Raw genomic sequence first — 23,315 nt, 5'->3', positions numbered from 1 at the left:
CAGTTTTGCTTTTTAGATCACAATGCACAAGTTTACATGGTTGGGGGACTAATCCTAGATCAGCACTCCTACTCCTAGATGCTTGCTACATACGGCCACAGTACTAAATTCATTAATCTCAGTTTATCTTAAGCCCTGAATGCTGATTGGCTGACAGCCGTGGTATACCAGACTGTATATCATGGGAATGACAAAACATTTATTTTTACTGCTCTAATAACGTTGGTAACAAGTTTATAATAGCAATAAGGCACCTCGGGGGTTTGTGGTATATGGCCAATATACCACGGCTAAGGGCTGTATCCAGGCACTCTGCGATGCGTTGTGCCTAAGAACAGCCCTTAGCCGTGGTATATTGGCCATATACCACACCCCTCGTGCCTTATTGCTTAAGTAAACAATTCTGCCTGGTTTCCTGGATTTAGGATAAGGCTGCTGCGTTTTGGTAACCATGTGGCATTTACGGTCCCTCCTACGCTGCAATAGTGTAGAGTACCTCATAGCTACTTATTATGTTCAGTCTGGGGTCTGCAGTGTCTCTAATGGGTATTCCAGACCAGCTTGGAGTGAAATGGAAGCTCTGCTTGGACGGACGGCTAGAGTTAAAAGAGAAGTCACATGAGGTGATCCTACTGTTGCGGCAACAAAAAGTCAGTCAGTTTCTTGCATCGGTTTGAATCAGGGGAGAACGACTGCCCCCTCATTGAAGTTGCGGTAGTTCCAGGCCGACCGTGGTACTGTAGGCATTGTTAGCAGAAAACAGGATCCTCCATTATAATGAATGGAAAAATCTGTACATACACATGTCAGTATATACACACAAAAGTGCTTTATTTGTTTTTTGAAACCTAAACCTCAATAGAACTAATATGAGCTGGCAGGGTGAAAAATGCCTTAAAATAAAGCCATTTCTTTTGCGATTACTTCAAAACTACGGCAAGCAGTTGGGACAGATGGTAATATTATGAGACTGGGCTCCACGGCGGATGCAATGAACTAGTTTTTATCAGAAAAAGCGTTTTTTTTAAAGTTCATGTGTCCAGCCCACTGGTGGCATGTCTGGTGGGGTAAGTGTGTGTGTGTCAGTGCTTTGTGTAAGTTGACTATGAAAACAATGTGGAATTTCCAACACATTAATGTTTCTTATAAAACCAAAAAGCGATGCAGTCAGTCTTTCCTCAACTCCAAGTTAGTCTGCAACGTCACTTCCTGGAGTAGCTCAATCTGCGCATGTTATGTCTCCACGAGATGCCATCTTAACTGACTTAATTTGGCTTCATTGCGCTATTGAGTCTTCACATAGCCTTAACCTTGTTCGGAACACCTCCAAAACAAAGGTCATGTGGTTTGGAAGAATGTCCCTCTCCCTACAGGTGTGATTACTACCTCTGAGGGTTTAGAGCTTGAGGTAGTCACCTCATACAAGTACTTGGGATCCTTCTCTCAGCACATATCAAAGCTGCAGGCTAAAGTTAAATCTAGACTTGGTTTCCTCTATCGTAAACTTTCCTCTTTCACCCCAGCTGCCAAACTAACCCTGATTAGATGACCATCCTACCCATGCTAGATTGCGGAGACGTAATTTATAGATCAGCAGGTAAGGATGCTCTCGAGCGGCTAGATGTTCTTTACCATTCGGCCTTCAGATTTGCCACCAATGCTCCTTATAGGACACGTCATTGCACTCTATACTCCCCTTTTACCATCTATCTCTGTATACCCATCGCAAGACCCACTGGTTGATGCTTATTTATAAAACCCTCTTAGGCCTCACTTCCCCCTATCTGAGATATCTACTGCAGCCCTCATCCTCCACATACAACACCCGTTCTGCCAGTCACATTCTGTTAAAGGTCCCCAAAGCACACACATCCCTGGGTCGCTCGTCTTTTCAGTTTGCTGCAGCTAGCAACGATCGAGCTGCAACAAACACTCAAACTGGACAGTTTTATCTCAATTTCTTAATTGAAAGACTCATTCATGGACACTCTTACTAACAGTTGTGGCTGCTTTGCGTGGTGTATTGTTGTCTCTACCTTCTTGCCCTTTGTGCTGTTGTCTGTGCCCAATAATGTTTGTACCATGTTTTGTGCTGCTACCATGTTGTGCTGCTAACATGTTGTGTTGTCATGTTGCTGCCATGCTATGTTGTTATCTTAGGTCTCTCTTTATTTAGTGTTGTGTTGTCTCTCTTGTTGTGATGTGTTTTGTCCTATATTTTTAACATTTTATTTTAGATTTTTTAAAATCCCAAATCCCAGGAGGCATTTTGCCTTTTGGTAGGCCGTCATTGTAAATAAGAATTTGTTCTTAACTGACTTGCCTTGTTAAATAAATAAAATAAACATAGGAATTCATGGTGTCACGTGATCGAAGGCTTTGTCCATTCATAATGTATACAGTCATTGGTTTGAATCCAGAGTTCAGACCCATGCAATAACCCTTAGACTGGTTGATTTGACTCTTTCATGATAGGCTAGGCCAGTTCTTTTTGTCTCCTGGAAACAATTAGGCCTAATGAAAGTGCTTCTGAACCCACTGTGTCACAACCATCAATCTAAACTCCGGAAGGAAGCAAAAACACTTCAGCACTTTTTCTCATTTCACTCTTCTTGCTCAAGACCACAACCGGTTTCCACTCTGTACTCTGTGTGGTCGCAACACAGTTTAGCGCTGGCCTGAACGCTCTGAATTATATCATGTCATCTAGCTTCCCGTTGATATGGAATTTGGCCTATAGTGGAGAATGGAGGGACAGAGTTTACCTCCACTTATGAAAGGGGAAGGGGGCGTTGGGAAAGGGGCCAACAAATCAAAAAGAGATGGCACTAGCCCTGGAAGTGTAATATTTGTCGTGATCATCCAAAACGACTTTCCAGCCCACACAGCTGCCAGGGTCTGAAAGGCCCTTTGTTCCAGCAGCTGTTTGCACTGTGGAGCTCAGTGATGCACCTTAGCCCTCCTCAGTTCTCATCAGCCCTCGGCTCCCTCTGTTGATGCACCTTAGCTCTCCTTCCATCTCTTAGGCCTCTATCCACTCCATGCTTCAGAGCACTGCAAAGCACCTTAGGTCGAGGATCCTACCGATTCTCGACTTCGGCAATGTCATTTACAAAATAGCCTCCAACACTCTACTCAGCAAACTGGATGCAGTCTATCACAGTGCCATCCGTTTTGTCACCAAAGCCCCATATACCACCCACCACTGCGACCTGTATGCTCTCGTCGGCTGGCCCTCGCTACATATTCGTCGCCAGACCCACTGGCTCCAGGTCATCTATAAGTCTTTGCTAGGTAAAGCTCCGCCTTATCTCAGCTCACTGGTCACGATAACAACACCCACCCATAGCACGCGCTCCAGCAGGTATATCTCACTGGTCATTACCAAAGCCAACACCTGCTTTGGCCACCTTTCCTTCCAGTTCTCTGCTGCCAATGACTGGAACGAATTGCAAAAATTGCTGAAGTTGGAGACTTACATCTCCCTCACTAACTTTAAACATCAGCTATCTGAGCAGCTACCGGATCGCTGCAGCTGTACACAGCCCATCTGTAAATAGCCCATCCAATCTTACCTACCTCATCCCCATATTGTTTTTATTTACTTTTTTGCTCTTTTGCACACCAGTATTTCTACTTACACATCATCATCTGCACATCTGTCACTCCAGTGTTAATTTGCTAAATTGTAATTACTTCGCTACTATGGCCTATTTATTGCCTTACCTCCTCACTCCATTTGCACACACTGTATATAGACTTTTTTTCCCCTATTGTGTTATTGACTGTACGTTTGTTTATTCCATGTGTAACTCTGTGTTGTTGTTTGTGTCGCACTGCTTTGCTTTATCTTGGCCAGGTCGCAGTTGTAAATGAGAACTTGTTCTCAACTGGCCTACCTGGTTAAATAAAGGTGAAAAAAATTTAAATAAATAAAAGCTATCCTTAGCCCTACTTTGGCCTCCGTCCATACATCTCTCCTCCCATTCATCTCTCCTCCCATGCATTTCTCCTCCCATGCATTCTCTCTGTTGCAGTGGAAAGGTTAAGAGGTGCGCAATAGGAAAAAGATAGAGATGCTCCTTCTGTAACATGACCTCATCTCTCACTCTGCTCATCACTGGACAGTCAGTCACACCAGATCACCAGCATGTCTTCTTACACCAGTCTTGTCATCAACTGGCGGCTGCCATGGTCCATGAGCGCTGATCATAGAGCAGCAATGCTGGCCACTGGCCCAAAAATTATATTATTCTATAAGATAGATTCTGGAACTCATGTTGCTTTGAGGTGGGCTGGAAGGTACGTCTGAGGGGGAACATACATGAAAATTAACAAAATTCTGATGTTGACAGTCACATCATGTGTAACGCCCTGGCCATAGAGAGGGGTTTTTGTTCTTTATTTTGGTTAGGCCAGGGTGTTACATTGGGTGGGCGTTCTATGTTCATTTTTCTATGTTTTTGTATTTCTTTGTTTTGGGCCGTGTGTGGCTCCCAATCAGGCACAGCTGTAGTTCGTTGTTGCTGATTGGGAGTCACACATAAGTAGCCTGTTTTTCCTTTGGGGTTTTGTGGGTGATTGTTTTCCGTATAGCTTCTGTGCCTTATGGAATTGTTCGGTTGTTCTTTTATGTTGTTTGTCGTATTTTAGTGTTCAGTTTTCTCATTAAAATGACGGACACTTACCACGCTGCATTTTGGTTTGATTTCTCTTCCCCTTCATCTGAGGACGACAAAGACAGCTGTTACATCATGTCATCTCCTGACAGGCCATACTTTAGGGTTCCTGAGCGGCGCAGCGGTCTAAGGCACTGCATCATCAGTGCAAGAGGCGCCAATATCATACCTGGTTCAAATCCAGGCTGTATCATATCTGGCTTTGATTGGGAGTCCAATAGGGTGGTCCACAATTAGCCCAGCATTGTCTGGGTTTGGCTAGAGTAGGCTGTCATTGTAAATAAGAATTTGTTCTTAACTGACTTGCCTAGTTAAATAAAGATTTTAAAATATACATAGAGAAAGACTGGGCACAGTATATTACTGTGGTCTGTGTTGGCCCTCAACAATGTGAGAGCATACAGAGTGAGGAAACCACAATAGGGCTGGCATCTGGCCTGTCAGGACTCTCTGCACTGGGGTAATAATCTGAACGGCCATGCTGCAGTGGTGCATTCCTCTGTGTGCTGCATTACTGCTCTATTGTTCAGAGAATCCTTTGCTATTGTAGGGTAATCCTAACAACTCAATGAGCTATGAAAAATCCCTTTCCCTGTCCTAACTGACTAATGCTGTGATAGTGATACTGAGGCAGGCTTACTGTTCACTTATCATTCCACAAATTATTTAAATGTCTTTTAAAGGTGCACTATATGACTTTTAAAGGTGCACTATGTAGAAATCGTGTTGCCATTTCCTGGTTGCTAAAATTCGAATAGTTTGCTTAATTTCAGTTTGTGACAAAATAAGAAAGTATAGTGTAGAGAACCATTTATTCCATCTACAAATATTGCATTCAACTGTTTGAAACTGTTGTACATAACCGAAAGTAAAAGACAACGAAATGAAACTTAAGAATGGGAAGCATAGAAATAGTGTAGTGGTTGTAATTTTTATCATGTATGATATGTGTATATTATAAATACCTCACATGTGACTCGTAATAAGACTAAGCAATTAGCCTATTAAAATGTTTATCTGACTCCATAAAGATAATTAAAATATACGCAAGCATTAGGCAATGAGTTGACGTTGACTAGCAAGAATTGGTCTGAGAATTGTTGATATCAAAGGCAGATATTTAATTAACATTGTACAATGAGTGGATTCCCTTACACGGCAAAGCATGAACAAAGAGAAGCCTAGGAAATTATAATTAATCATGCAACCTTCCTCCATGGAATGGAAATGTAACCTTTCTACCCAAGACCAGCCACCATTGACCAATCAAACGATACCAAGTTTACAGTGTAAATTGACCACCAAGGCCCAATCTCCACAGGGTGTCACAGCATTTAAAGGCTTGTCTGGGGAATGAGACCATGAGACAGAATTCCTGAGAGGACAATAAAATCCCTTTGAGAGTAATTTAGAGTTCACCCTGTACAGATACAAGTTACCACAGAGATCATACATCCATATAGATGCATCAGAGTTATCCTCAGTGAACAAGTTTTGGATAGATACCAAACATGGATAATTTAGTTTTATTCTATCACACTCAATAGTCAGTCCTCTGGATACTATAACAGAGAGATACATTTTGGCCCCTCAGAGGGGGGAAGGGCTGACTAGTCCTTTGGCATGGTCCTTTGTCTTCCTTGTGCTCCTTGACCATTTGGCATGCAACTCCAGGTGTCAGAGAGCACATCAATTAGGGCCGAGCCTACAATAGCGCACATAGAACAGACCTACCGCTTCTTAGGCTTGCTTTCAATAAGAATGACACAGCCATAATTTACATTTCTATGTGAATTTGGTCAGGTCAGTCGAAAAGTTACATATTGCAGCTTTAAAACTAAAAAGTAAAATCTGGCCATCATCTGTTGGAAAAAATAAACAGTTTCACCAAAATATAACTGAATAATAACAAAGCCTGTCACCATGTTGAAAAATGTCCCAGATAAATGACATTCAAAGCATATTTTTTATCTCTCCTGGTACCCTAGTGAATGTGCCGTAGCCAACTTTTCTATTGTTGTCAAGCCATGCACATCTTTGGCATGCCAACAAATGGACACAGAGAGCAGTTGGCTAAAGCGCAAACAGAATTGACCACCAGGCTAATTCTGATGGATTTTTTTAAAGACTGATTTGACGTGGGTTGTTGCATTGTTATAACCTTTTTTGACAAATCAAAGTGTTGAGTTGTAAAAGGTTGAAAAATAACTACAATATATAAACATTTAATTAAACATAATGGTAAAAAGACAGAAGTTTTTAATTAACAACGTTATGTTTTATCGGGACATTATATGATCCATTATTAGATTCCATTCATTGATTTTGGAGTATTTATTTTTATTGTGTTAAGATGAGGAAGCAATACGAATGGAATGAATTAAGACCATAAGGGTTTTATGGTGCTATTCCCTGTTTGGAGGTTGGCTAACAGGGTGTGGTCTATAGCCTGGTCAAGTTAAAAGGTTCAGCTATGGTCATGCTGATTGCAGCAAAATCGACCCCACTGGCACTAAGCAGCTTAACCAGGATCCTGCTGGAGGGTCCCGTCTTTCCCAACGATCTCAATTAAACTGGGTGAATTACCCCACCCACCCCATAACATGTTCAGAAAACAGTGTTTTCACACCCGCTGGCCACCCAGCCATACCTCAACCCTCAGATACCCCTCTTTGACTGACCGTGCGTGGGCTGTGGTGGGGTAGGTGGGTGGCCGGTATGGGTACCAAGAACAAGAACCCTAAAAACTCACATGATGTTTAGTTAGCCCTATGAGATTAATCCTCCTGGTCTCCGAGCCACTGTCTCCCCTCTCTCCTGTCTCTTCTCATCAGTTCCACAGGGAACTAGATCCTAATGCCCCTTCTGGTACTTGCCCCTTCTGGTACTTGCCACTGCTGCGTCCCAAATGGCACCCTATATAGTGTACTACTTTTGATCAGGGCCCATAGGGCTAAGGTCAAAAGTAGTGCACTATGCCGGGAATAGGGTGCCATTTGGGACTTACAATCAGTCTTACTCTTTGGTCATGCTAAACGTTTAGCCATCATGTTTCTCTGTCTCACTCTCTCTCTCTACTCCTACTCCTGTTCTTTGCAGCAGGAGCTCCTGTGAGGTTTCTCTCTACTGACTGACTGTGTGGTGGAAGAAGGGTTGTACTTGTGAAGAACCAGGAGGAAGGAAGGCCGTCCAGTGGATACATCCTGTCCTCTTCTGGATAAGCTGTAGGCCAGTTCTACTACAGTATAACTGCAGCATTATGATGCCAGACAGACCCATTCTACCCCTGTTTCTCCTGGCGTTCTGCTGCTCAGCATTTGCAGGTAAGTCATCTTTGGCTGCTTATATATCTGTAGACATAGGGATTTTTGAATTATATATTATTATAGGCTATATTTTTAATACAAATGTTCAAAGAAAGATAAGAATAAAGGCTTTTGGTAATAGAGTAGCAAAACATGGAAATGGAAACTGTATGTTTAGTGCTAGATGTTTTCTATGTGAGTAGAGTGAGTAGTCAATGTATGCTCTTATATATTGAGTCTTCACTGTGGAAGGCAGCCAAGCAGTGGAATCACTCTTAGGAACTGGAAGCACACTTTGCACTCCGGGCCTCGTCAGGGCTAACCTGGTGTTGCCTGTTTTTTCAGGCAATCACAAATCGCCCCACACTCTAGGAATTTCCCCTGTTTCTCCCAGCAGGCAGGCCTCCCCAGAGCAGAGATTTGTTGTTGGAGCTCTGAGACAGAGGCAGGTTTGTGGCAGGGTTGAGGCAGGGTTGAAACAGGGCTGAGGCAGGGCTGAGGCAGAAAAAAAGTGCTGACAGCTTCGATCTCATAGCAGGTCTAGAAGGCCTCCATAATGCCTCCACAAGTATCTGCCAGATTGATTGGAATGAGATTCAGGCGAAGCCAAAAGCACTGTGATTTACAGCTGCTTGGTAAGGCAGACTGCAGAGATAGGAGAGAAGAAAACAACAACACGGAAACAAACAAATAAGATAATGCCTGCTGAAAACCTGTGGTTATGTGGCAGGCTTTCAGACGTTGAAGACTCAGTCTGCTTATCAACATCAACCACTTTAAATAAACTTCATAAATGTGGTACTTTTTTTTAACCCCTCTTCGGAGGACTAATATCGTAGTTTTTTTTACAGCTTTTTTGCTACATATTTTTGCTACATACATTTTACCTATACATTTTACATATACATTTTACATTTAAACTCTGCAAAAAAAGAAACTATCCTTTTTCAGGACCCTGTCTTTCAAAGATAATTCGTAAAAATCCAAATAACTTCACAGATCTTCATTGTAAAGGGTTTAAACACTGTTTCCTATGCTTGTTCAATGAACCATAAACAATTAATGAACATGCACTTGTGGAACGGTCGTTAAGACACTAACAGCTTACAGACGGTAGGCAATTAAGGTCACAGTTATGAAAACTTAGGACACTAAAGAGGCCTTTCTACTGACTCTGAAAAACACCAAAATAAAGATGCCCAGGGTCCCTGCTCATCTGTGTGAACGTGCCATAGGCATGCTGCAAGGATGCATGAGGACTGCAGGTGTGGCCAGGGAAATAAATTGCAATGTCCGTACTGTGAGATGCCTAAGACAGCTACAGGGAGACAGGACGGACATCTGATCGTCCTCACAGTGACAGACCACATGTAACAACACCTGCACAGGATCGGTACATCCGAACATCACACCTGCAGTGTACAGGATGGCAACAACAACTGCCCGAGTTACACCAGGAACGCACAATCCCTCCATCAGTGCTCAGACTGTCTACAATAGGCTGAGAGAGGCTGGACTGAGGGCTTGAAGACTTGTTGTAAGGCAGGTCCTCACCAGACATCACCGTCAACAACGTCGCCAATGGGCACAAACCCACCGTCGCTGGACCAGACAGGATTGTCAAAAAGTGCTCTTCACTGACGAGTTGCGGTTTTGTCTCACCAAGGGTGATAGTCGGATTCGCGTTTATCGTCGAAGGAATGAGCGTTACACCGAGGCCTGTACTCTGGAACGGGATCGATTTGGAGGTGGAGGGTCCGTCATGGTCTGGGGCGGTGTGTCACAGCATCATCGGACTGCGCTTGTTGTCATTGCAGGCAATCGCAACGCTGTGCGTTACAGGGAAGACATCCTCCTCCCTCATGTGGTACCCTTCCTGCAGGCTCATCCTGTCATGACCCTCCAGCATGACAATGCCACCAGCCATACTACTCATTCTGTGCGTGATTTCCTGCAAGACAGGAATGTCAGTGTTCTGCCATTGCCATCAAAGAGCCAGGATCTCAATCCCATTGAGCACGTCTGGGACCTGTTGGATCGGAGGGTGAGGGCTTGGGCCATTCGCCCCAGAAATGTCCAGGAACTTGAAGGTGCCTTGGTGGAAGAGTGGGGTAACATCTCACAGAAAGAACTGGCAAATCTGGTGCAGTCCATGAGGAGGAGATGCACTGCAGTACTTAATGCAGCTGGTGGCCACACCAGATACTGACTGTTACTTCTGATTTTGACCCCCCCTTTGTTCAGGGACACATTATTCCATTTCTGTTAGTCACATGTCTGTGGAACTTGTTCAGTTTATGTCTCAGATGTTGAATCTTGTTATGTTCATCCAAATATTTACACATGTTAAGTTTGCTGAAAATAAATGCAGTTGACAGTGAGAGGACGTTTATTTTTTTGCTGAGTTTATATTTTACATACATGGTACTTTTATATATAACAACAATACATGACCAAACAAACTCTTTAACCCCAACCCTCAGCCACTCTCAGCCCATCCCAGGTATCACCATAGACCGCCTTTGTTTGGTTTCCATGTGCCATATATTTTTCAATTGTGCTGTGATGTTTTACAAAATGTTTGAATCTTTCTAATCGTATATTATCCACAGATAATTAACTAAAGATGAAAACCATTCTTTCGAGTATTATTATATTACTTATTGATTGGTTATGACTTTCCAGATCACCGTTTACTCAGTACTTTGTTGAAGCACCTTTGGCAGCGATTACAGCCTCGAGCCTTCTTGGGTTTGACGCTACAAGCTTGTCACATCTGTATTTGGGGAGTTTCTCACATTCTCTGCAGATCTTCTCAAGCCCTGTCAGGTTGGATGGGGAGCGTTGCTGCACAGCTATTTTCACATCTCTCCAGAGATGTTCGATTGGGTTCAAGTCCAGGCTCTGGTTGGGCCACTCAAGGACATTCAGAGACTTGTCCCAAAGCCACTCATGCTTTGTCTTGGCTGTTTGCTTAGGGTCGTTGCCCTGTTGAAATATGAACCTTCGCTGGAGTCTGAGGTCCTGAGCAGGTTTTCATCAAGGATCTCTCTGTACTTTGCTCTGTTCATCTTTCCCTCGATCCTGACTAGTCTCCCAGCCCCTGCTCTGAAAAACATCCCCACAGCATGATGCTGCCACCACCATGCTTCACCGTAGGGATGGTACCAGTTTTCCTCCATACGTGATGCTTGGCATTCAGGCCATAGAGTTCAATCTTGGTTTCATCAGACCAGAGAATCTTGTGTCTCATGGTCTAAGAGTCTTTAGGTGCTTTTATAGCAAACTCCAAGCTGGCTGTCATGTGCCTTTTACTGAGGTGTGGCTTCCGTCTGGTCACTCTACCATAAAAGCCTGACTGGTGGAGTGCTGTAGAAATGTGAGAACCTTCCGGAAGGACAACCATCTCTACAGAGGTACTCTAGAGCTCTGTCACCTCCTTGACCAAGACCCCCCCCCCTCCCACATTTCTCAATTTGGCCAGGCGGCCAGCTCTTGTTTTAATGTTATTTTTTAAATTGTTATTATTATTTTTTATGTATTTAATTTTTTTACCTTTATTTAACTAGGCAAGTCAGTTAAGAACAAATTATTATTTACAATGACGGAAGAGTCTTGGAGGTTCCAAACTTCTTCCATTTAAGAATGATGGAGCCCACTGTGTTCTTGGGGAACTTCAATAGTGCAGAAATGTTCTGGTACCCTTCCCCAGATCTTTGCCTTGACACAATCCTGTCTCGGAGCTCTACGGACATTTCCTTCGACCTAATGGCTTGGTTTTTGCACTGACATGCTCTGTCAACTGTGGGACCTTATATACACTGGTGTGTGCCTTTCCAAATCATGTCCAATCAATTGAATTTACCACAGGTGGACTCCAATCACATTGTAAAAACATCTCAAGGATGATCAATGAAAACAGGATGCACCTGAGCTCAATTTCGAGTCTCATAAAAAAAGGGTGTGAATGGTTATGTAAATAAGTGTCACGGTCGTGGTAATGGACGGACCAAGGCGCAGAGTGAGTTGGGTTCCACATATTTATTTGCAGTGAAACATAAACAAAAAACAATAAACATACAACGAACGTGAACTACATGGTGCTGAATGCACTCACACAATACAATATCCTACAAAACAGGTGGGAACAAAGGACAACTTAAGTATGATGCCCAATTAGAGACAACGATAATCAGCTGCCTCTAATTGGGAACCATACTAAAACACCAACATAGAAATATAACAACTAGAACACCACCGAGTCACGCCCTGACCTAAAACACCATAGAGAACCCCGAGGGCTCTCTATGGTCAGGGCGTGACAATAAGGTATTTCTGTTTTTAATTGTAATAGATTTCTAAAAACATGTTTTCACTTTGTCATTATGGGGTATTGTGTGCAGATTGCTGAGGAATTTATTTTATTTAATCAATTTTAGAATAAGGCTGTAACGTAACAAAATGTGGAAAAAGTCAAGTGGTCTGAATACTTTCCGAAGTCACTGTATGTAGTGTTTATCTAGACCTTAGAATCCTGTAAATCAGGGATCATCAACTACAGTAGATTTAGCCATGGGTCAATTTTTTCTTGAGCGGGTGGTCAGGGGCCCTGAACATAATTACAAATCATGTGAATACTGCAAATTGACCACAAGAAGCCCAAACAGACATAATATTTGACTTAAACATAATCATTTCAAACCTTGATTACATTTTATGCGATCACTTGTCTCTCCATTATACGTGGGAATAATTGGTAACAGATTTCCAAAATGTATGCCAGCAATGATTTAAAAAAAGAAATATATATATATACACTACATTTTATTTAACCTTTATTTAACTAGGCAAGTCAGTTAAGAACAAATTCTTATTTACAATGACGGCCTACATGACCAAAAGTATGTGGACACCTGCTTGCCGAACATCGCATTCCAAAATCATGGGCATTTAATATGGAGTTGGTCCCACCTTTGCTGCTATAACAGACTCCATTTTTCTGGGAAGGCTTTCCACTAGATGTTGTAACATTGTTGCGGGGACTTGCTTCCATTCAGCCACAAGAGCATATGTGAGATCGGCCACTGATTTTGGGGGGTTAGGCAGGCCCGCAGTCGGCATTCCAGTTCATCCCAAAGGTGTTCGATAGGGTTGAGGTTAGGGATTGCGCATGGTATTCTTAGGCTTTTGTGCTGCTGCTTGGCCATGGAAACCCATTTCATGAAGCTCCCGACGAACAGTTATTGTGCTAAAGTTGCTTCCAGAGGCTGTTTGGAACTCGGTAGTGTGACGACCCTCCCACTCTGTCTGCCGTATTCTCTCTGTTCTTGTTTCCTTGTTAGGATGCCGGTGGGCGGAGTTGGAAGGGTCGTCAGCTAAATGGGAAGCACCTGGGCCCGGGTGTGTCCCAGGATAAAGAGACCTCTTCCACAGTTATTGGGAGGACTCTCTCCATGCAGACACTTTGTTGATTTTGGTTGTGTAGTTTTGTGGCTTTTTTGGTTATTTGCTTTGGCACCTTTCAACACCCTGCATTATTACATTCAGGTATGCAAAACACTCACTTACACTACTGATTACTGATTACACACACACCATTGTTAATTATTTAGTTACTTTAGTTAATAAATATATATTTTGATACCCCTTGTCTCCACGTTGTCTCCCTTTTGTTGCGAACTCAGAGCCGGTTCGTAACAGTAGTGAGTGTTGCAACCGAGGACAGACTATTTTCACGCTACGTGCTTCAGCACTCGGCGGCCCCACTCTATGAGATTGTGTGGTCTACCACTTTGAGGCTGAGCTGCTGTTCCTCCTAGATGTTTCCACTTCACAATAACAACACTTATAGTTGACCGGGGCATCTCTAGCAGGGCAGACATTTGACAACTGACTTGTTGGAAAGGTGGCATCCTATGACGGTGCCACTTTGAACATCTCTGAGCTCTTCAGTAAGGCCATTCTACTGCCAATGTTTGTCTATGGAGATTGCATGGCTGTGTGCTCGATTTTATACACCTGTCAGCAACGGGTGTGGCTAAAATACCCCAATTCACTCATTTGAAGAGGTGTCCACATGCTTTAGGATATATAGAATATATACTGTATTTTTTTGCTCAGAAAACTTGGGGGGCCAAATAAATCCACCCGCGGACCAAATTCCGAAGTTGGGGAACCCTGCTGTAAATGACAATCTTGAAGTGTGACCCAACATAGAACATATTTTTATTTCATTGTGAGTGCCTGAAGTGGAACGTTTTGATAATGACCATCTTTACCACCCCAGTTTTGGCTGCAGTCTTTGCACTATTCTCTGTAGGCAGTTACCACTCTCTCTAGAGACTTGATGTTGACTATACTGCAAATAAAAGCAGTCCAGGTTGGATCTGCTGTGAGTGGAGGAAATGCTATCTCTCCTACATTGACACAATGAGCTCATGCATTATATTTTCCAATTCTTCCACATGCACTCTGCTGTCAGCATTGCTGGATGTCCCAATACACCTCCACCTCTCCGCATACACACACAAACACCTGCCAAATTGACTTAGTGTTTAAACATACCACACTATCTAATAGATGACCAGCACATTGTATATAGTACAGTGAGGGGAAAAAGTATTTGATCCCCTGCTGATTTTGTACATTTGCCCACTGACAAAGAAATGATCAGTCTATAATTTTAATGGTAGGTTTATTTGAACAGTGAGAGACAGAATAACAAGAAAAAAATTCAGAAAAACGCATGTCAAAAATGTTATAAATTGATTTGCATTTTAATGAGGGAAATAAGTATTTCCAATGCCCTGGCTGAGGGAAGGAGATTCTCACCCAAGATTTGACGGTACATGGCCCTGTCGATCGTCCCTTTGATGCGGTGAAGTTGTCCTGTCCCCTTAGCAGAAAAACACCCCCAAAGCATAATGTTTCCACCTCCATGTTTGACAGTGGGGATGGTGTTCTTGGGGTCATAGGCAGCATTCCTCCTCCTCCAAACACGGCAAGTTGAGTTGATGCCAAAGAACTCCATTTTGGTCTCATCTGACCACAACACTTTCACCCAGTTGTCCTCTGAATCATTCAGATGTTCATTGGCAAACTTCAGACGGGCATGTATATGTGCTTTCTTGAGCAGGGGGACCTTGCGGGCGCTGCAGGATTTCAGTCCTTCACGGCGTAGTGTGTTACCAATTGTTTTCTTGGTGACAATGGTCCCAGCTACCTTGAGATCATTGACAAGATCCTCCCGTGTAGTTCTGGCCTGATTCCTCACCGGTATCATGGTCATTGCATCTCCACGAGGTGAGATCTTGCATGGAGCCTCAGGCCGAGGGAGAGTGACAGTTCTTTTGTGTTTCTTCCATTTACGAATAATCGCACCAACTGTTGTCACCTTCTCACCAAGCTGCTTGGCGATGGTCTTGTAGCCCATTCCAGCCTTGTGTAGGTCTACAATCTTGTCCCTGACATCCTTGGAGAGCTCTTTGGCCTTGGTCATGGTGGAGAGTTTGGAATCTGATTGATTGATTGATTGCTTCTGTGGACAGGTGTCTTTTATACAGGTAACAAGCTGAGATTAGGAGCACTCCCTTTAAGAGTGTGCTCCTAATCTCAGCTCGATACCTGTATAAAAAACACCTGGGAGCCAGAAATCTTTCTGATTGAGAGGGGGTCAAATACTTATTTCCCTCATTAAAATGCAAATCAATTTATAACATTTTTGACATGCGTTTTTCTGGATTTTTTTGTTGTTATTCTGTCTCTTACTGTTCAAATAAACGTACCATTAAAATGATAGACTGATCATTTCTTTGTCAGTGGGCAAACGTACAAAATCAGCAGGGGATCAAATACTTTTTTCCCTCACTGTAAGTCTTAGATTATGTCTTCATCATCATAAGGTGTAGTGTTTCCTAGTTACATGAGTAATATTTGTGAAGTCGTGTAAGTGTGAATATCCTACTGATGAAAGATGTTACTCAGTAATTCCACCAATTAAGTGGTGTTAAGATGTGACAAGCCTTGTGCTGAGGTGTGTGCCAAAAAACTTGAAGGTGACTCTGAAAGATCACTGAAAAGACTATGAAACAAATAGAGATTCAAAGATAACATATGACATTACAAAAGAGGTAAATAAGAGGAGAACGGGACATTTCATCTTCGTTTGTGTTACACCTTCCAGCTTCTCTCAGTCCTGAAGTCTCATCAAATACGGTCACATATGCCCTGTAAACTTGGAAGGAGGGCTCTTAGTTATGTAATGTTTAAATTGGTCAGTGATACATCTTCTCTCATTGTAATCCTCTCCTCTTTTGACCTCACCCTCTCACCTTCCCCCCCTACTCACAAGGCAGGCAATACGCTTGACCTCATCTTTACTAGATGCTGTTCTTCCACTAATCTCATTGCAACTCCCCTCCAAATCTCCGACCACTACCTTGTATCCTTTTCCCTCTTGCTCTCATCCAACACTTCTCACTCTGCCCCTACTCGGATGGTATTGCGCCGTCCCAACCTTCGCTCTCTCTCTCCCGCTACTCTCTCCTCTTCCATCCTATCATCTCTTCCCTCTGCTCAAACCTTCTCCAACCTATCTCCTGATTCTGCCTCCTCAACCCTCCTCTCCTCCCTTTCTGCATCCTTTGATTTTCTCTGTCCCCTATCCTCCAGGCCGGCTCGGTCCTCCCCTCCTGCTCCGTGGCTCGACGACTCACTACGAGCTCACAGAACAGGGCTCCGGGCAGCCGAGCGGAAATGGAGGAAAACTCGCCTCCCTGCGGACCTGGCATCCTTTCACTCCCTCCTCTCTACATTCTCCTCTTCTGTCTCTGCTGCTAAAGCCACTTTCTACCACTCTAAATTCCAAGCATCTGCCTCTAACCCTAGGAAGCTCTTTGCTACCTTCTCCTCCCTCCTGAATCCTCCTCCCCCTCCCCCCCCTTCCTCCCTCTCTGCGGATGACTTCGTCAACCATTTTGAAAAGAAGGTTGACGATATCCGATCCTCGTTTGCTAAGTCAAACGACACCGCTGGTCCTGCTCACACTGCCCTACCTTGTGCTTTGACCTCTTTCTCCCCTCTCTCTCCAGATGAAATCTCGCGTCTTGTGACGGCCGGCCGCCCAACAACCTGCCCACTTGACCCTATCCCCTCCTCTCTTCTCCAGACCATTTCCGTAGACCTTCTCCCCTACCTCACCTCGCTCATCAACTCATCCTTGACCGCTGGCTACGTCCCTTCCGTCTTCAAGAGAGCGAGAGTTGCACCCCTTCTGAAAAAACCTACACTCGATCCCTCCGATGTCAACAACTACAGACCAGTATCCCTTCTTTCTTTTCTCTCCAAAACTCTTGAACGTGCCGTCCTTGGCCAGCTCTCCTGCTATCTCTCTCAGAATGACCTTCTTGATCCTAATCAGTCAGGTTTCAAGACTGGGCATTCAACTGAGACTGCTCTTCTCTGTGTCACGGAGGCTCTCCGCACTGCTAAAGCTAACTCTCTCTCCTCTGCTCTCATCCTTCTAGACCTATCTGCTGCCTTTGATACTGTGAACCATCAGATCCTCCTCTCCACCCTCTCCGGGTTGGGCATCTCCGGCGCGGCCCACGCTTGGATTGCGTCCTACCTGACAGGTCGCTCCTACCAGGTGGCGTGGCGAGAATCTGTCTCCGCACCATGCGCTCTCACCACTGGTGTCCCCCAGGGCTCTGTTCTAGGCCCTCTCCTATTCTCGCTATACACCAAGTCACTTGGCTCTGTCATATCCTCACATGGTCTCTCCTATCATTGCTATGCAGACGACACACAATTAATCTTCTCCTTTCCCCCTTCTGATAACCAGGCGGCGAATCGCATCTCTGCATGTCTGTCAGACATATCAGTGTGGATGACGGATCACCACCTCAAGCTGAACCTCGGCAAGACGGAGCTGCTCTTCCTCCCGGGGAAGGACTGCCCGTTCCATGATCTCGCCATCACGGTTGACAACTCCCTTGTGTCCTCCTCCCAGAGTGCTAAGAACCTTGGCGTGATCCTGGACAACACCCTGTCGTTCTCCACTAACATCAAGGCGGTGACCCGATCCTGTAGGTTCATGCTCTACAACATTCGCAGAGTACGACCCTGCCTCACACAGGAAGCGGCGCAGGTCCTAATCCAGGCACTTGTCATCTCCCGTCTGGATTACTGCAACTCGCTGTTGGCTGGGCTCCCTGCCTGTGCCATTAAACCCCTACAACTCATCCAGAACGCCGCAGCCCGTCTGGTGTTCAACCTTCCCAAGTTCTCTCACGTCACCCCGCTCCTCCGCTCTCTCCACTGGCTTCCAGTTGAAGCTCGCATCCGCTACAAGACCATGGTGATTGCCTACGGAGCTGTGAAGGGAACGGCACCTCCATACCTTCAGGCTCTGATCAGGCCCTACACCCAAACAAGGGCACTGCGTTCATCCACCTCTGGCCTGCTGGCCCCCCTACCTCTGAGGAAGCACAGTTCCCGCTCAGCCCAGTCAAAACTGTTCGCTGCTCTGGCACCCCAATGGTGGAACAAGCTCCCTCACGACGCCAGGACAGCGGAGTCAATCACCACCTTCCGGAGACACCTGAAACCCCACCTCTTTAAGGAATACCTAGGATAGGATAAAGTAATCCTTCTAACCCCCCCCCCCCACCCCCCCCCCTTAAAAGATTTAGATGCACTATTGTAAAGTGGTTGTTCCACTGGATATCATAAGGTGAATGCACCAATTTGTAAGTCGCTCTGGATAAGAGCGTCTGCTAAATGACTTAAATGTAAATGTAATGTAATGTAAATGTAATGCAATCCAGGATACAAGCCATAATTCTCTCTGAAGTTTTACCCAAAGTACCTTGATGGCTCTCTTCCCATCTGTCTGTCTGCTCCGTCCTTCTTCGCTGCCTCTCTCTTTCTCTTTCTGCCTCGCTCTCTGTCTGCTGCCTCTCTCTCTGTTTCTATCTCTCTCTCATTCTCTCTCCCTTTTCCCTGGGACTGTTTATACGTTTTGTGCATTTACTCTGCTACCTTTTCTTTTCACGTGTGCCTCTCCTCACCTTGACAAAACTCTTTAATCTCTGAAGGGTATTTTATGAACTGGTTGTGACAACTTCAGGTTTCACTGTGAAATAAATGTGAAGCCGGATATTAATTTGATGCACTTGCCAAAAACAGCTCAGGCAGGATGCTTGTTATACTGCAGGCACAATGCACCGCTCGTGGTTCTCTCAGAAACACACGCTCATGTGTTGAGTGCCGAGGCACTTTTTCTCCTCGAGCCGTTCACATGTTATTATCTCATAGGCGGCTCTTTCTGATGAGTGACACATAGCCGAGAGAAGGGGGTAGTCTTTGAGTTTCAATTGGAAGGCATGGTGATACTGTATGTACATGTAGGGACTTTAAATGATGACAGACACATAGATGGGCCTGAGAATTCACTCATATCAAGTTTTAACAGCTATAAAAGACAACGGTAACATGACAAACTAAGTCAGTCACCCTGGCCTGAGTCATCATTTACTGAATTCCATGACTCCAAAGCCTGGTTCACACTGCAGACCTTAATGCTCAAACCAGTTTTTTTTTTTCAAATCCATTTTGGAATACTGACTGTCCAAAGAGAAAGTTACAAATGACCAAATGGCTACACTAGCTGTCATAGTATCAACGGGTGTGTGCTCAGTGGTGTAGGCTGATTGGTGGTGGTGCTCGTGCTTCCTATCACTCAGAAGTTATGTAGCAAGCTAAGGTGGAAACAATGCCTGCCATGGATGTTTCCCAGTTGCTTGGCATGTTCAAAATCATAGTGTAAGAACACTTTTAAAGCCTCAAAGGATAGGATGATCCATCTTTCAAAACAAGTCAATTTTGGCTAGCCACAGCATTCAACTAACTAGCTAGGCAGCTGTTTAGCTTTCTAGCACATTCACTAATTTCTTTATAAGCAATTAACAAGATAGTTAGCTACCACATGTTCTTGTCAAACTGTAAAGATAGTAGCTAGCAAGCAACAAGCCAAATAACAGTCTAAAAACCACTTGAGGGCAAATAAATCAGATTTTACTGTCGCGTGGCCAGGAATCAGATTTGTATCTGATTTCAAGCAACTAACGAAGGTGGTTTGAGATGTGGCTTGAAATATCCGATTCTATGTGCTTTTTGATTGTTCAGACTGCATAAAAAAGATCAGATTTAAATCAGACATGCAAAAGAATAGGATTTGAGTCACTTCAAACTGCCAATGTAAACAAGGCTCGAGTGCAATAAATATGGTATTAATCTTCATACTCCTATAACCTTCACTTTGATACCAATCTACCGCTTTCATTTTAATGTGCTCACAGTGTACCACATTTAATATATAATTGTCTTAGCTCTTTTATTTTATTTCCAGCTCCATGCTTGGCTATCAGATACACACTTCAGGGAAGCAGTTTTAGCCCTTTTCCCCATAGTTGAACAAAAGGATGGCCTGTAAATCACCATCTACTGTATATCCACAATGCCGCTGTTAAGGACTGCAGCATGACAAGGGGACTGCCAAAATGGATTGTGCAACCCACTGTAAACTGAGGGGAGAATGGGGGAGGAGGGGGAAGAGGAGTCCAGTCCAAATCGACACACTCCGCGCACACACACACACACACACACACACGCACACACACACATCCACACATGCATGCACACACACACACACACACACACACACACACACACACTCCACACACACACTGAGCCAAACCGAAGAGAGAGAGGTCCCTCCCAGCATGTTAAACCAGATGTTGGAGTGTGATTCATGCTAACAGTCGGAGCAGCCAGTCAGAGCGGTACAGAGACTGTGACTATATAGTGCACTGCTTTTGACCATAGGGTTAAAAGTAATGCACTATGTAAGGAATAGCATGCCATTTGGGATGCACATATGACTGTGTGTGTTGCTGTAGGCTAGAGAGTGGTAGGGATGTTTATATAGCAATGGGAGCCCAGCTTGCCTTGAGCATCTCTACTTACAGACCTGGGCCCTTCCCTGCGGTTAAGCCTTTATCTCAACAACACTGCCGATAAGGGAGGGAGGAGAGAAAGACACGGCTTTCTCTCAGCTTGAGAAAATTATTTAGTAATTAAGTGTAGATTTATTATTGAGATTAGTGATGAACAGCAGTGGATGTACACTGAGTCTACAAAACATTAAGAACCCCTGCTCTTTCAATTACATAAACTGACCAGGTGAAAGCAATCATCCCTTATTGATTACTTACCACCCCTTAACCAACAATGCAGTTTTAAGAAAAAGAAGTGTTAAGTAAAAAATAAAAAGAACAAATAACAAATAATTAAAGAGCAGCAGTAAAATAACAGTAGTGTGGCTATATGCAGGGGGTACTGGTACAGAGTCAATGTGCGGGGGTACAGTTTAGTCAAGGTAATTGAGGTCATATGTAAATGTAGGTAGGGTTAAAGTGACTATGCATAGATAATAAACAATGAGTAGCAGCAGCATGAAAGAGGGGGGGGACAATGCAAATAGTCTGGGTAGCCATTTGATTAGCTGTTCAGGAGTCTTATGGCTTGGGGTGGAAGCTGTTAAGAAGCCTTTTGGACCTAGACTTGGCACTCCGGCACCGCTTGCCGTGCGGTAGCAGAGAGAACAGTGTATGACTAGGGTGACTGGAGTCTTTGACAATTTTTAAGGCCTTCCTCTGACACCGCCTGGTATAGAGGTCCTGGAACAGTAAAGGAGATATGTGGAGTGTGACTTCACTGAAGAAAGAGAAAGGAACAAATATTACTAGAGTTTAACTCTCTCTTGTCCTGGTATTGGAAGAAGGTAGACAGAGTAGTAGGGCATGTCTCTGTTTTTTTGCCTCTTTCATTGTAGGTTGCCAGAACTTGGCACTCTTCTTCTTACTAAAAATTTTTAAAAAAACTAAGCGAGTGGGTTTGAGTTGAGTCCTTTATTCACTGCAAGTTTAGCTAAAAGCCCTGATCTCTGTCCCCACATGTTTTCTGGAAGGATATGAGTTACTTGATATCCTCTTATTTTGAAGTACATTATCAGGTTCATTATCATCACCACCACACATGACGTGTCACTTTCTCTGCAGTTAACAATCTATAAGCTTCCCTTCCTCTCCCTCCCTCATCTTAAGTAGGAGCAGGGATGTTAGTGAGTTAGCTGAAGGCTTCCAGGTGGTGTCTCTCATCTCACCGCCCTACTCTCCCCAGTCTGGGACCCACCTTTCCCCCCTCAATTCCCCTCAGATAAGTTGTGCTGACAGGCCACGTCGGCTAAGCCCCACCGTCGGAAAGTTTCTTTGGAAAATATCAGCAAAGTATTCTTCCAAAGTAACAGGCCCTCCTCAGTCTGAACACTAAATTACAGATATCATTTGCCTTAGATCACACACACAGTCACATATTGATATTTTCACGCTTGTTTTTTCACCTTGGGTCTCAGCTCTGGAAGTTGGGACTTGGCTAACGAATGGAAAGAGAGTACTGTTGTTGGTTGTGGTTAGCGTCATTGCTGCTGTGTAGAGGATTAAGGGACTCATCACATTTACCACAAGGGTTTCCCCTCCACAATGTGATGCACTGTTATGTATGAGTTGGAAGGTGCCTTTCTTTTCTTTTGTGTACGTGGGAGAAACACTCTCGTGTTAAAACACATGCGTACTAAACTTTTTATTAATTTCATGTCATGGTATCTTCCATTTTCTTGACAAAATTACCTGTTGTCCACACTGCTTGATTAACTATTACAACAATTAAAATAAACTATATTTCAATTGTTCTACTGTATAAATAACAATATATTTCTTGAGCTGGTGGGCGAGCTCTGCTTAGTGGCAGTTAGTCAGATGTGTAGTTCCTCTCTCATGGGGTTCTAGTGGAGGCTGATCTGAAGTCTTCCTTAAACAGAGGACTTTATTCACCAGCAGCATATTTTATCCCCTTTGTACTCAGTCTCATTATTAACTAGCCAGCGTCTTGTCGAAGGCCAGGGTCTCTCCCCTCACAGGGTCATTTGCGTGTGTTAATACGTGTGGGGGCAAAGCGGCAAGACATTTGACGTCATGTCATTCTTCTCGGGCCACGAGACGAGGAGGTCCACTGGAATGTGGTCTCCTCATTTGGGTCTATGTGAAAGTAGCTGTGTGTGTGTGAAAATATATGTGTTTGTGTGTGTAAAAGTAGTTGCCCTCTCTAGTTGCCTCTCAGGCTCCATTAAAATGTAAAGACCTGCCTTTCTTTTCTATTCATACTGGCCTCGCCGGCAACCAGCTGCTTCTCCTAACCCATCAGTCATAATGAT

General features: G+C 44.0%; 1 protein-coding gene across 1 annotated transcript in view; it reads left to right on the top strand.

The window, feature by feature from the left end:
- The window catches only part of LOC106560309 (transforming growth factor beta receptor type 3), a 166,908-nt gene that overhangs the window by 3,656 nt on the left and 139,937 nt on the right, over positions 1 to 23,315 (top strand). Inside the window, exon 2 of the mRNA XM_045687704.2 lies at positions 7,779 to 8,002. Within this exon, the coding sequence (XP_045543660.1) occupies positions 7,939 to 8,002 (64 nt within the window). The 5' untranslated portion in view covers positions 7,779 to 7,938. The remainder of the gene's footprint in view (positions 1 to 7,778; positions 8,003 to 23,315) is intronic.

This window comes from Salmo salar, chromosome 10 (genome assembly GCF_965601325.2).
Source record: "Salmo salar chromosome 10, fSalSal1, whole genome shotgun sequence".
Lineage (NCBI taxonomy): Eukaryota > Metazoa > Chordata > Actinopteri > Salmoniformes > Salmonidae > Salmo > Salmo salar.
The sequence above is the reverse complement of the archived record's forward strand: the minus strand, read 5'-3'. Positions and strand labels throughout refer to the sequence as shown.